At 61.3% G+C, this 13,637-nt stretch overlaps 1 protein-coding gene across 3 annotated transcripts in view; it reads right to left on the bottom strand.

Annotated features, from left to right (window-relative positions):
- The window catches only part of BCAR1 (BCAR1 scaffold protein, Cas family member), a 38,289-nt gene that overhangs the window by 9,287 nt on the left and 15,365 nt on the right, over positions 1-13,637 (bottom strand). For all 3 annotated transcript variants that reach the window (XM_068527456.1, XM_068527455.1, XM_068527457.1), the window contains exons 2-4: positions 5,704-6,315; positions 374-535; positions 84-200 (exon numbers count right to left, since the gene is read on the bottom strand). In XM_068527456.1, coding sequence (XP_068383557.1) covers positions 84-200; positions 374-535; positions 5,704-6,315 — 891 coding nt within the window. The remainder of the gene's footprint in view (positions 1-83; positions 201-373; positions 536-5,703; positions 6,316-13,637) is intronic.

Raw genomic sequence — 13,637 nt, 5'->3', positions numbered from 1 at the left:
GCACGCACACACACTCACACCCAGAACCCCACGCACAGATCGGGCCTCAGCCTGTGAGGGCCCAGCATCCCCTAAATGCTTACCGCATGATGGCTGGATGGCGGGAGGCCCTTCTCCACACTGGGGGGCACATCATACACGTCCAGCGATGGGTCCCGGCCATTGGGACCCTTGACAGCCATGGGGGGCGTGTCATATACCTGAGGGCAGAAAAGGTGCAGTAATACAAGTGCCAGGGCCACCTGAGGGGACAGAAAGAGCAGAAACCCACAGCTCTACCCCAGGACCACCCAGGCTGGGGCCAAGAAAGCCCAACTCTCCATGCAGGGCCAGGCTGAGGCCCCCCCCCGTGCCCACCGGCCCCGACACCTACCTCCTGGCCGTACTGGCTGGGAAGCAGCCCCCGAACAGGGGGCACGTCGTAGATGTCCTGGGGCCCCGGGGCCAGCAGGTGGCGTGGGATGTCGTACTCGTCCTGCTCGGGCTGGGGGGCCTCGAACACATAGCCTTGCCCCACGCGGGTGGACACCGCCACCTGGGGGCAGACAGCCAACCGTCACCACCGGCCCTGGAGAGATTCCACCGCCCCGTGAGGTGAGCAGGACATACGTAAGGGGGCTCCCCAAGGGTGGGCTCAGAGGCAAGGGTGTCCGCATCCCTTCGTATTCCCTGCCCTCTCTCTCTTCAATGAAATACAGCATGTGGCGAATACAAGGACCCCCGCTATTTGTTTAGAGCCGTCTGGTTCTGGCAGGAAACAGAAGTGGTCTCTACAGCTGAATGACCCAGAAGGTTCCAGAGGAGAGAACATGTGGGCTGATGGAGGAGGGGCCACCCTTGACTGAGGTGCCCCGGCTGGATGGCACCTCCCAGCTGCACCCTCCTTCGAGAGGCCTGCCCAGCAAGGAGTTGTCCCTACCATAGGACCCAGCAGCCACCTTCAGGCTCCAGGACAGATGTAGGTGGCAGTGATGGGCTGTGCCCTCCTCGGGCTGGACCCAGAGGAGGTGGCCTGCAGGAGATCCTGACAGTCAGTGCCTGGGGGCTCCAAGCCCTGCCCTCTTCGCCCCCCCAGCACTCTTGGGGAGATTCCTGAGAACGGGGCCACCAAGAACCCCCAGCCCCTCAGGGCCAGCTCTCCTGCAAATGGAAGGATGGAAGCTGTTTTGGCAAGTTGTGTGTGGGTGTGAGGGACTGACCAAGACCAGAACCAAGACCTGTATTCCCCACCGCACCACACCCTTGGGGCCACGGGGACCACCCCTCACCTAACAGGGTAAGGCCTTCGTGGGGGGATGTTGGCCCAGAGAGGAGGCCAGCCCCTTCCCTCCCCGGTGCCCCTCCCCTGTCCCGAGGTGCAGGGCGAGAGCTGGCACCGCTCGCAGGCAGTGTTGGGTGGGCAGCCTCCTTCCCTGTGGGCACCCGGCCCTGTGGGAGGGGTCAGCCCTGTAGGAGGGGCTGGCAGGATCCTCTAACCCAGCTCAGGGCACACCTCCTCCACAAGGCTCCTGGCTCAGCTCTTCTCTGACAAAAAGGCCTTTTGTTCCCTAATCAAATGGGAGGTCTGGGACAGTGGTGACTCAGGGGCTCCCCACACACATCCCTGGGGACAGCAAGGCGGAGGCAGGGCCCGCCCTGGGGCTCACGCCCCCAGAATCCTGCATCCTGTGCCTTGCCCAGCCCCCAGGACACCAACAGCCAGCTCTGCGGGCCCATGGGCCCTGGAGGGCACAGGCTGTGTGCACGCACCGGGCACCCCAGGAGCAGCAACGACCCCACTGAAGTGCAGGCACCACCACTTTCTGATCAGCCCAGGGCTCGGCAGAGCCTCCTGCTGATGCAGCCCCTGGTCGCCTCCCGGGCAGCCCGGCAGAGCTGGCTCCCTGTTAGCTGCTGGGGTGAGCGCCGCCAGGGGGTGTTCCAGGCCCACTGCACCCCACCCCCGGCGTGTCTGGGAGTGGTGTTGGCGGCCCTTCCCAGACTCATTTCTCTCCTCAAGCCCCAGACTTGAGTCTCCTCCAGAGCTATTTTTAGACCCTGGAACCTGCCAACAGCAGGGTGGGGGGCGGTGGCTGGCGGGAGCTGGCGGGACGTGGCAGGTTGGCGGGGCCTTGAGGCGAGGCCTGAGGTGTCTCCGGGCCCTGCCGGCCTCGGAAGGCAGGTGGGGACCCAGCCCAGGACGAGGGGTGTGTGCCGCCCTCTCCACGCCCCGACGCTGGTGAGAGAGGGCGGGGCGCAGGCGGAGGGGCGCTGGGGCCGGACCCCAGGCCTGGGCCGCGGGCAGCTGGCCACTCACGCGGCTGAGTCAGTGACAGTAAGCAGCCATACTGGCCAACAAATGTTTTCTGTTAGAAGAAAAGGCAGGCAGCCACCAGCGGGGGAAAAGCTTGTTAGGGAAACCAACTCTCCAGAGAGCCGCGGAGCCCGCTAATCACAGGCCGCCCTGCTCCACACCTGGGGCCCCATTAGCAGAACCTGGAGCCCCCTGGGGCTGGCGGACAAAGCCAGAGTCTGGGAGGAGACACAGAGCCCAGCCCGAGACCCACAAGCTCTCTCACACACACATCTCAAGGGCACAGAAGACAGACACGCAGAGGCAGAGAAAACGCGCACAATGCCCGCTGCCAGATGCGCACCCAGACCACAGACCCAGGCTCATAAGGGCGCCTGCAGCAGTGAGAAGGGAGGCTGAAGGCTCCCAAGACCCCAGGGACGGGGCGGGCCGCCTGCTGCCTTCTGCCTGGGCCCCTGGCCACCTCCGGGCCGCCTGGCTGCCTGTCCCCCTTCTGCGAAATGGGCATCTCCCCTCGTGACCCAGGCCGGCTCGCTCTGTCACCACCCGCCCCCCGCCCCCCATCTGAGAGCCTTGGGTTCCTGCTCTGGAAAACGGAGCACCGCTGGGGGTCCTGGGGGACGGAGGCACACACCTGATGTGGGTCCCCTCCCTCCCAAGCTCCTGTCCTCCCAGAAGGAACAAGGCTGAGTGGAGCTGTGTCTCCCCCAGCCTGACCCAGTGCCACAGCTGCTCCCTCAGGCACAGCTGCAGCCCTGACCCAGAGCTCCCCCAAGAGGGACCTCACAAGACACCTCCTCCTCCGGGGGCCCCACGTGCTTCTGCCCTCAGCTCCCTAAAAGCGTGGCCCAGCCCCAAAGGGTGCTGACACCCGGTGTGGCCCTGACCTCCCCCCGGCAGCCACGCAGGCCACCCTGCTCCAGGCTCCAGGAGGCTGACCCCTCCTGGCCACCAGCCTTGTCACTCGCCCTCTGCTTTCCTGGACCCAAGGCCCCACCCACCCACCCCACAGTCTTTTCCCCTCAGCAGAGCCGACCTCCAGCCCTAGAACCAGGGGCCTCAGTTGCCCAGGCTTCTGAAAGCACAGCCTGAAACGCAGGCACACATGCATGCTCCAAGACGTTTACGGCCTTACTGCCGTTAGAAACCGCCTGGAGCCCGCCCCCAGCAGAAGGGGCGACCCAGCAAAACCGGGGGTGGTCGTCATGATCACGCTTAGGGACCCAAAATGCTTCTGATATCTGATGCTGGATTTACAACCTCAAAATGCAAAAGTATGTGTACAAATCTGTAAAAGATGAATAGGGAACACGCTAGACAAAACATGCTGAAATCCCCCAGCGATCCCCTCTTGACTGGGGAAGCTCATCTCCAGGCCTTCTCATACATTACGCATTCCTGTGACAAGCAAGCACACTTTCATGGACCATAAAATAAAAGCAGCCGCAATCGAGACTACCCAGGCCAGGAGCCATGAGGCTTCTCAGGGGAGGGCAACCAGGTCCCAGCACACAGAGCTTTCCTCCTGGGGCCATCAGGCCGCTCTGGGTCCTCAGGGACACAGGGCCTGGGCAACCCCACCAGTGGGCACATGCAGAGCACTCACCAGCCAGGTGAGCCCAGAAGCAGTCTGAGAGCAAGCCCCTCGTATAGGAGGGAAACAGTGCCAATGGCCAAAACGTGAGCTCAAATCCACAGCCCGGAGTAAAGGCCTCACTGCTGCTTCCTGGGCCACAGGGTTTCCACTGCCTGTCCTGGCCTTGGAGCTGCACCAAAACAAGCTTGCCTGGACTCGGGAAAGGAGAGGATGGAAAGGGGAAGGGCATGCCTCCGTGGGGAGTGTGCGGAATGTGAGCTGTGTGTGGGCACGGGTGCAGAGGGATGGCCTGCGGCCTGCCCCAAGGCTTACCCCCAGTCACTCCTCCTCCCCCAAAGCCATCTTGGGAGCAGCCCGGTCTGGGCTATCCCAGTCCAGCATGGCTCACTTCTGCCACTGGCCTGTCTCTGGCCAAGCGGTTGAAGGAGCAGGTAGGGAAGTGGAGCCAGTGACCCAGAGTCCCCTGGTGGCCAGTGTCCACGGAGCCCCACCCTGAGCCAGCCAATGACCTGGGTCCAGGTCTCCCGCTCCAAGCTCTGCCTGTGGCGGGGCAGGGCAACACTGCATGCTGAACCGCTGCCCAGCTGGCATCTGAGCCCTGGGCCGGCTCTGAGGAGAGGCTCGGCGCCGCACGGTGAGTGTCCTCAGACACCGGCTGCTCTACACTAGACATGGCACTCTCCAGTCCTGCCTCCTTCCTAGGCAGACAGCCCTGGCTATGAGGGCACATACGCAGATCTGTGTGGAGCTGAGGTGCTGGGCTCAGAGCCTTGCCCCCCGCCCAGCCTCCCACTGGCAACAGCCCACCAGGGACTTGAACAAGAGCCCCTTTCACGGTGAACCTACAATCCCGCAGGCAGTGTCCTCCCCGCGGTCTAGGAGTCACGAGCAGGCCACCCTGCAGGTGCCCACAACCCACCAACACGGCCCAGGAGAGGAGAGGGTTGGGTGCGTGTGGATCTAGATGAGCTGCACCCACAGGGGGACCGTGGGAGCCCCTGGGCACATGTTGGCTGGCCTCTCCCCTTTGTCCCTTCCTCCCTTCTCTGCTGGCGGGAACTCATGCGGCCACTGTCCTGGCCCGCGAGCCCCGTGACGAGGTGGCAGAGCAACAAGACAGAGGACCCGCCCTCCACCACCTGCGCTCCAGGAGGAGCCACAGGCTCTGACAGTCTCGGAGGTGCCCGCCAGCGCCACACCGCTCACCCCCAACCATGCTACGTGAGAGAGAAACGACTCTGTCATCGAGTCCATTCTTCTGGGTTTCCAGCCACTCTGGCCCAACTGCGGCCCTGTGCTCCATACTCCATTTCTCCCCTTCAAATGCCTCCCAGCTCCCCTTTCCTGGGCTCCCTGCACCCTCCCCTCTGGGCAGAATGGCTTCACCAGGACATGGTTGGGCAGGTCACTCCTACCCAACACCCTCCGCCCTCAGGAAGGTTCCAGGCCCCTGGGGGTCCATTCCCAGCTGCTGCTCAGGCTTCCTTGGTCAGGCCCCACCTGCCACAACAGTCTTTGACAGGCTGTGTCCTCTGCTGCTGACACCCTTCTACTGGGGCTTGTCAGCTAAAGGCCACTTCATGGTCCAAGGCCAGCTTGATGTCTCTTCTCGGGCTGCTCACACGCACGTCAGCAGACATATAAACACATCCCCCAGACACTCACCTCCCACCTCGACCCCAGACCAAACGCGGAGCCGCTGCTGGAGTCCCGGAGGTCCCCAAGGGTGCCTGGCTGGGCCCTGCTGCATCCCAAAATTGGGCCCGGCTGAAACCCACCAGGAGGGCTGCCTGGCCACTCAGGGAGGCCTTACCTTGGCTGGTGGCTTCGTCCCCTCCCAGCTCCGTGCGTCCATGGATGGGGGGACCTGGTAGATGTCGTGTCCTATCCCAGCGGAAGGCGGCACCTGGTAGATGTCCTGGGCAGGGCTGCCAGGCCCCGGGGGCACCTGGTAAAGGTCTGGGGCTGGGCTGGGAAACGGGTGATGGGGCATCTGCTTGGAGAACGTGGCTGTCTGTTTGGCCGGGGGAGACTGGAACTGTGGGCTGGGCCCAGGGGCTTGGTAGAGGCCTTGCTGAGTCTTGCTGGGGGTGGGCACCAGGTAGACACTGTCCGGCTGGGGCTGGTACGTGGCAGGCAGCATGGGTGTGTACTGGGCTGCCGGGGGGTGGAGGCTGGGCTGAGGCAGGGCCGAGCTGGCGGGCGGGCCGGGGCCGGGCCCCACGGGCTTCTTGTCATGCATGCCCACGAGGATCTTGAGGCGGTTCCCGGGCACGATGCCTTGGCGCCCGTGCAGCGAGCAGAGCCACCAGCCATCTAGGCCCTGCGTGTCCCGCTCCAGCACCGTCATGATGTCGCCCTTGCGGAAGGAGAGCTCATCTGGGGACTCGGCCACATTGTCGTAGAGGGCTTTGGCCAGCACGTTCTGAGGGAAGAGCACACAGGTGGGCGTGAGAGCAGGAGGACATGCGCTGGGGGCTCGGCGTCCCGCCCAGCTCCCACCCCCTCCAGGACTGGGGAGGCACCTGGCCTTGGCACCGAGAAAGGAACTAAGTAGGGTTTGGCGAGATCCCCGCGCCTCTGCCCCCACTGCCCCTGGCGAAAAGGCCCAGCTGATCCTGGCAGTTTTTCAAACGAGCCTGGACAGTGTCTCAAAATCCTCTTGACCACAGCCATCACCTGCACTCCAGAATGGCACTCAAGATACTCTAAAAAATACTCCCGGAGTCACGCTATAAGCTGGACCTAATGCTGGGGAGGGCAGCGATAATGACAATAATGGCCACCACGTCCTGGGGAGAAAACAGGATGCACACCCTCCCTTCAACTCAACTCCCTGCTGCCCCGCCAGTGCAATCAGCCAGGAGGAAGAGACCAGAGAGTGGGGAGGGGACACCCAGGGACAGAACAGTCATCATCTGCAGACCATATGTCATCTACGTACAGATTCCAACAAACGAGAGGAATCAACAGTGCTGAGGAGGGAACCTCACAGAAAAGACGTCACCAGATAACAGAAACTACAAGTTATCCAGGAGTTAATCAAGCAAAGACTCCAGAGGAGAAAATGTAACAACTGGGCCAAGCTTACTTAATAAGTTACAACTGCAATAAAAATGCCAGCCGAACTTTTTTATTTTTTGGAGGAATTCAACCAAAGGAAAAAAATCCTTCTAGAATTAAGTGGAGGAATAGAGGTCCACAAATAAGCAGGTCAATTCTGAAAATGAAATGCAAAGAGGCACTTCCTTCCTGCCGTGAGGACAGGCCACAACTCCAGTCCGTAAGCGGGCAGGGAGCAGCGGCTGGGAACACGCAGCGATGAGGAGGGCAGGACCGTGACCGAGACGCTGCTGGGAAAACTCGCTCACCGCAGGAAGAAAAGGCAATCTGGACACTTGCCTCATGTTATAAACAAAGGCAATCAAACACCTAAATGTGAAAGCTATAACTGTAGAGCTGATAAAAGAAAAGAACTGTGGGAGAATAGCTCTGTGACCTTGAGGTGGAAAAAAATTATAAACCAAACCCTTGAAAAAAAGACCACCAAAAGCACAGAACATAAGGTAACAACAACAGAAACAAAGAGATGGATTCAACCTCATCAAAGTGAATGGTTTCAGTTGGGTGGGGGAACAGCAGAAAGCTGACAGGGTGACAGGCCACCAAACGACAAGAGTCACTGATCTAGAATCTGGAGGTTCTCCTACAAACAAGCAAGGAAAAGACAAGAACACCAACAGAAAACCAATGAAATATGAAGAGTTTTCTGAAGGGGAAACCAGAATGGCCAAGATGGCCACAAAGGACGGTCAGGGATCCAGCCAGCAAAGCGGGACAGGCCTGCGGCTCTGCTCTGTGCTCCAGCAGGTGCCCAGGCGTCTGGTGAGGGGCACCAGCCACACCCTCCCGAGTTAGAGGAGCAAACAGGAGATCTACAGCCCAGACCGCTTTACGTAAATGTTACAAACACCTACAAAAGAACTCTATGTATTTTTCACAGACACTTGTCCAAGGACAGATTCCAGACTCATTACATTTGCACGGGTGCTTCTGGAAGAGGGACAGGAATGAGACAGGCACCAGGAATAAATGGGGAGAATAAAGCAAAACAAGGAAGCAGTCCCATACAGACTGAGGACGGCCACAGAAGGACAGCACCCCACGCCCAGCCCAGCTCTTTACTCCTGTAATTCTCCTGTTAATTCTCACAGGCACCCCAGAACTGCTGCTATGGGCTCCGTGAGTCGGCAAACCCTCCTGGAGCCGGGACACACGCTCCGTGCAGAGGCCCAGTAGCCCAGCAGCCTGTGCAGGCCTTGGCAAGGCTGTGGGGACAGACAGGAGGACCCCAGCATTGGCAGGCACTGTGCCGGCAGGCCCAGAACCTCACCAGGGACAGAGAACCGGGTGGAGAGGCCCCACGTTTTCAGTCCTTGGCCTCTGCTGCTTGCGCAGGTGAGGGCTCAGGCTGGGCCCAGAGATATCACAGAGGGGCCCCAGCCAGAGGGCCAAGGTCAGTCCAGCAGAGGGCAGGAGCGAAGCAGGCACCTGGGTGGGAAGGCCAGGCCTGTGGAGAGGACAGTGCCAGGCCAGCTGGGCACCGGCCCCACCAGCCAGGCCTTAGCTCTGGTCGCCCTCCCCTGAGTCTCCTGGGGACTGAAGATGCAGAGCCTGGTCTAGATCTGACTCGGAAATGGGACCTGGGTTCGGACCGCCCTTCCCCACGTGGGCCTGGGTCTCATCCCCTGGATTCCAACTGGGGTCAGAGAGAAGTCGGGGTGAGGCCTCACACAAGTCTAGGGGGGCCCACCTCCACACCAGCATCAGGGGCCAGAAGGAGCCCCTCTGAGCTCCGTCTCCCCTGCCCGTCACAGTGAGGATTAGGGAAGAGGACAGAACACCATCAAGGGGGACGGCAGCCCACGGGGGAAGCCGGGGCAGGCAGTGCGTGCTCCAGGCCCAGGACTGCACGCTCAGACTCGGGGGAGCACTGGCGGGGAGCCCACTCCTCCAGAGCAGCTCAGGAGGAGCCAGACGCCAGAAAGCTGGGAGCCAAGAGGGACAAGGCCCAGGGGAGAAGCCAGCCCAGGCAGGCAGCGCACAGAGAGCAGAGCAAGCGAATTCGCCCTGCACCAAGGTGAGCGCCAGGGCAAGGGCCCTCGGAACTACTGGCGGCGCCAACACTGTCCACACCACAGTTAGGACGGTTAGCAGTGCACTGAGGCATAAATGAGTCCTCAATAAAATGTCACTTCAACTTAAAAAATGGGGAGAGGATAATGTTTGAGACAATGGGGGATGCTTTTTCTTCCTGTTTTTCAGAAATTTTCAATTTGTATTTAATGAGCATTTCTTGGTTTGGGGGTTGAAAAAATATACACCCTGAAAAAGAAAACAGTGGACTACCTCCTAGGCTCCAAGGCAGGATGGGACGGGCAAGGCCGAAGCAGGTCAGAGGCCAAGGCCCCAGGAGGAGCAGATGGGGCAGGAGCTGCCTGCTGCCCACTAGACTCATGGGTCCCATCCCCAGGCTGCCTGCAGGAAAAGCAAGTTTCCCAAATATGGTCTGCAGCCTGCTCAGGGAATCACACCCCGTCAGGGGGGCGGGACACCCAACCCACCCTCCCCCAATGACCCCAGAACACAAGAGCCACCCCGCTGGGTCCCCTCAGCCCCTGCCCTGGTGACCACAGGAAGTGCCAGCAGAGTGAGTCACAGGAAAATTCCCCTCCAGCCCAGTCAAAGGGGGTGGGGTGCAGACAGAGGGGAATGCCCCTCAGAGGCCCCTCACCTCTTAGAGGAGGGCAGCCCAGGGAAGGCCGGCAGAGGGGCTTCGGCCAGGCCCTGCTGGGCAGGGCTGGGCTCTCAGGGAGGCTGGAGAGCTCTGCCAAGGGCAAGGTCCAGCGGGAGGGGGAAGGGGGAGGAGGGAGGGTCCCCTGGACCCAGGAGAGCTGCCCAGGGAGCTACCGGGGCCTCCTGCACCCAGGGTGGCCCGCTCTCACCTCCTGGGCATGAGCTCGATGAGCAGTCAAGGCCAATTCCGACTGCAACTGTATAGTCCGGGGCGGCCGGAGCCAGGCTGGGAAGCACCTCTCAGGGTGGGCACGTGGCACCAGGCGCCTGGCACCAGGAGCTCCTCTGCCTGCGTCAGCTGGTGCCCCCCTCCCCCTGCCGAGCCCCAGAGGCAGGCTCTCCGCAGTCCTGGGCACTGCTGGCGCCGCAGCGCTCCAGCTGGCCAAGCACCCGCCCCTTTGGGCCCCTAAGCCTCTCCAGCTGCTCCTGACACACTCCTCCACCTCCCTCCAGGGCAGAGCAGCAGCTGAGACCAGACCTGGGCCTGGCTCTCCCTCCCACTGCTGGGGACCTTGGGCAAGTCCCTTAGCCTCTCTGAGCACCCAGACCCCTTGTGTTAAGGTGACAATCCTGGTTTCATAGGGACGTTCTTTTGTGTAATAAAAGATTCACCTGGCATCTGCCCTCTGCCAGGTGCTGGGCCAGGCCCTGCAAGACGGTGCAAGCCTAGGTCGACCAGGCCCTTGTCTGCACGGGGCTTGCATCCAAGCAGGGCAGGCAGACACAAAACGATTTGCCAGGACAGGGGGAAATGTGGCATGTGCAACAGGGCCACTACACATAGGATGGTCAGAGGTGACCTCCCCCAAGGAGGACATTTCAGGTGACTCATGAAGAACGAAAACTAGGCGACCATGAACCAGCCAGGGAAGGGCATGTGGGCAGAGGGCAGGCATGAGCCAAGACACCGAAATAGGGAAAAGCTGGAGGGGAGACAGGATTGTGGCCCTGGACTGGCAGGCAGGCTGGGGCCAGTCACACTGCAGGATGCCTTGGGATGCTGCAGGGAGAGCTCAGTCAATGCCATCCAAATGGTGGCATCCCATGGCAGAAGAAGGCAAAACCCACACCACCTGAGCATTCCTGCTCTGGACATGCTCCCCAGGACCCAGTGCCTTGTCCCAGCTTGGAAGAGGGGGGCCAGTCTACCCAGAACCTGGCTTTCCAGCCTTCCTCACTGTTGGGCCAATCAAGTGCTTCCCCCAAGCTCACAAGAGGACACAGCTGTGACCTCTGGGAGGGGCACACCACCAGGGCACCATCACAGTCCAGGCCAACTCTGCCAGCCAGCTGGGCCCAAAGCACCACGGAGACTGCTGCTGACTCGCCCGAGTCTCTGGCCACCTCATCCACGACCCTAGGAAACCTCTCGCTGTGTCCTACTCCTCCTTCAGGACGTGACTTAAGTGTCACACGTCCCCCACCCAGGTAAGCTCCCACGCCCCTCCCCGGGCACCCACACCTTACTGCCCTCACCTCGAAGTGCTGATCAACACCTCTGTTACTGCCCACTTCGTGCCCCCAACCCGGGCGCCCAGAATGGGAGGGGCCTGTCTGCTTCAGCATGGAACGCCCCTCCACCGCACATGCATGCCAGGCCTGGCCCAGAGCAGGGCTGAGCATGGGGCTGCTGGACGGGCGGGTTCAGGCAAAAGCCCCCCTTGCAGAAGGTGGTGCCCTGCCCTCCCTGGGAGCCACGCAGCCACGCCTGAGAAAGCCAGGAAGGCCCTTTGGGGCTCACTCACCCCAGAGGGAGGGGACAGAGGAGAGCCCCCTGCCCGATGCCAACACTGCCCAGGCAGCGGCCTGCCAGTTGGGCCCGCCCAGAACAACACCCTGGTTGTTGAACATGGGAGCTGAGAGGGCTACCCCACCGGCCCTGCCTGGTCTGAGAATGGCCCTCATTGTGTGTGCCAGACCCACCCGGGCCCGCAGACACGGAGCAGCTGGGCCTTGGCCGCCAACGGGCACGTGTCAGCGGCCATCTGACGGGCTTTACCTCGGCCTGCTGCCCCGGAGAGCCCTGGATGTGTTCTGGGTATCCCCAAACCCCGATTCTGGCGGACGGTGCTACCTGGTGGTGGGGAGACTGACAGGTTCACAGTTATGACAATAATGCCGGCAGTGAGAGGCAGGGCTCTTTGGCGTACCTCAATTATCTCTTTCAACCCTGTGAGACACTGTGATTGCCTCCACCTACGGATGGAGAAACTGAGGTGCACAACAGTCACTTGACTCGCCAGGGTCATGGTCAGGAAGTGGCAGAGGCAGATCTGGGCTGTATGACAAAGTGCAGCTGGGTGGCTCCCGGGGTACTGCTTAGGTCCATGGAAGCCAGGAGTGGAAATTTCACAGGGCTTTTCCATCCCTCCCTGCCCCCCACCCCGACACACACCCCAGCCCCAGGCACAGAGCCCCCCACACAGCAGTCACTAGGGAAACTCTAGTTCTCTTCATACAAAGAACCATCTCAAACCTGGGCCAAGTTTATTTCTGGGGTATTCTGGTTGCTTGTCCCAAGGAGCCCCCATGACCACTGGATACAGGCCCAATGTACGTGTGCCCAAGTGGCGGTCTACACCCACAACCACTGCTCACTTGTGCCCTGGGAATCCCGCCGGAGGGGCAGTGGCTACGGGCCCACTGGCCAGGGTCCTGACAATCCTCTGCTCCGCCTCCCGGCTGCGATGGGGCTGGGAGGGCAGTGCCTCTTCCCTTCCCAGACGGCCCCACACCCTCATCCTGGGCGGAACTCTGCAACAGCCGGCCTTGGCATCACCCTCCCCTTAGTTCTCCCAGGACAACTGAGTGACCAGGGTCTGGGCTCAAGTCCTCAGTGCTCAGCGTGACAAGCGTGGATGAGCCCCCCATTCCAGAGCCACCCCAAGGGGACAAGGGGAGCATGGCTCCTTCCCTGCCTGCCTTGGCAGTGCCTGAGGCTCAGAGGACAGAGAAGGGGCCGTGTGTGAGTCCTCAGCCCCATGCCTGACACTCAGCACCCAGAGGACAGGTCTACAGAACAAAGGACTAAAAACCCACCTGTGGGTGGCCACCGCCAGCAGCTCCCTCAGACAATCAGGAGCCCCGAGCTGGCCTTGGCTACAGTGGCAAAAGCAGATGTCTTTGTGCCCAGCTCTTGGGTCGAAGCAGGCCCCTGGCCCCACTCCTGCCAGGGCATACCAGGCACTGTCCCAGCGAGGCTGGGCAGAGGAAGAGAGGTGTCATGGGGAGGGCCCTCCTACTGCAGGACAGGGCATCTGCAGCCCCCAACACACCTCGGATAGTGGGAACAGGTAGGCCTGGGGCCAGGGCACCAAGGAGCCCATGTGGGTGGCACGAGAGCGGAGCCCTCCGCCCTCCAGCCCACCCCAACTTCTGACAGCTTGGGAGTGGTCCTCAACCAATTAGAACCCTCACCACTGCCACCCAGCCCAGGGAACCGACCCAGGCTGGCAGACTCCAGACGTGTTTGAGTAGACCGGCTTGTTCAGTCTTGGGATTTGGTCTCTCAGCAGAGGGCCCAGCATGAGGTTGACCTTCGCTTCAGGGACAGCACCAGGCCCTGGTAACCCACCGTGGCCAGCCCCAGATATGCCACTGGAGGGGCAGAGGCAGAAGCCCGGGTGGGACAGCAGGGACTTCACTCCTTACGAAGCCTTAGTTTCCCCACCTGGACATCTAAAGCCTCCTCAGCTCTGCCCCTCTCCAGCCCTAAATGATAACTTTCAGCAGCCCTTAGAGCAGCACCATCTGCTTCCGCAGGGATGGAGGACACAGCGGCACAAAAAGCAGGGTTCTCCAGCCCAGAAAAAAGTACCAAGCCCCTGACTTCAGGATGCGCAATGGAAATAGGGGACTGAGACGGGGCCCTGCCCCTCCACCCTCTGAGCT

The sequence above is a fragment of the Eschrichtius robustus genome, chromosome 19 (assembly GCF_028021215.1).
Source record: "Eschrichtius robustus isolate mEscRob2 chromosome 19, mEscRob2.pri, whole genome shotgun sequence".
Classification (NCBI taxonomy): Eukaryota; Metazoa; Chordata; class Mammalia; order Artiodactyla; family Eschrichtiidae; genus Eschrichtius; species Eschrichtius robustus.
The sequence above is the reverse complement of the archived record's forward strand: the minus strand, read 5'-3'. Positions and strand labels throughout refer to the sequence as shown.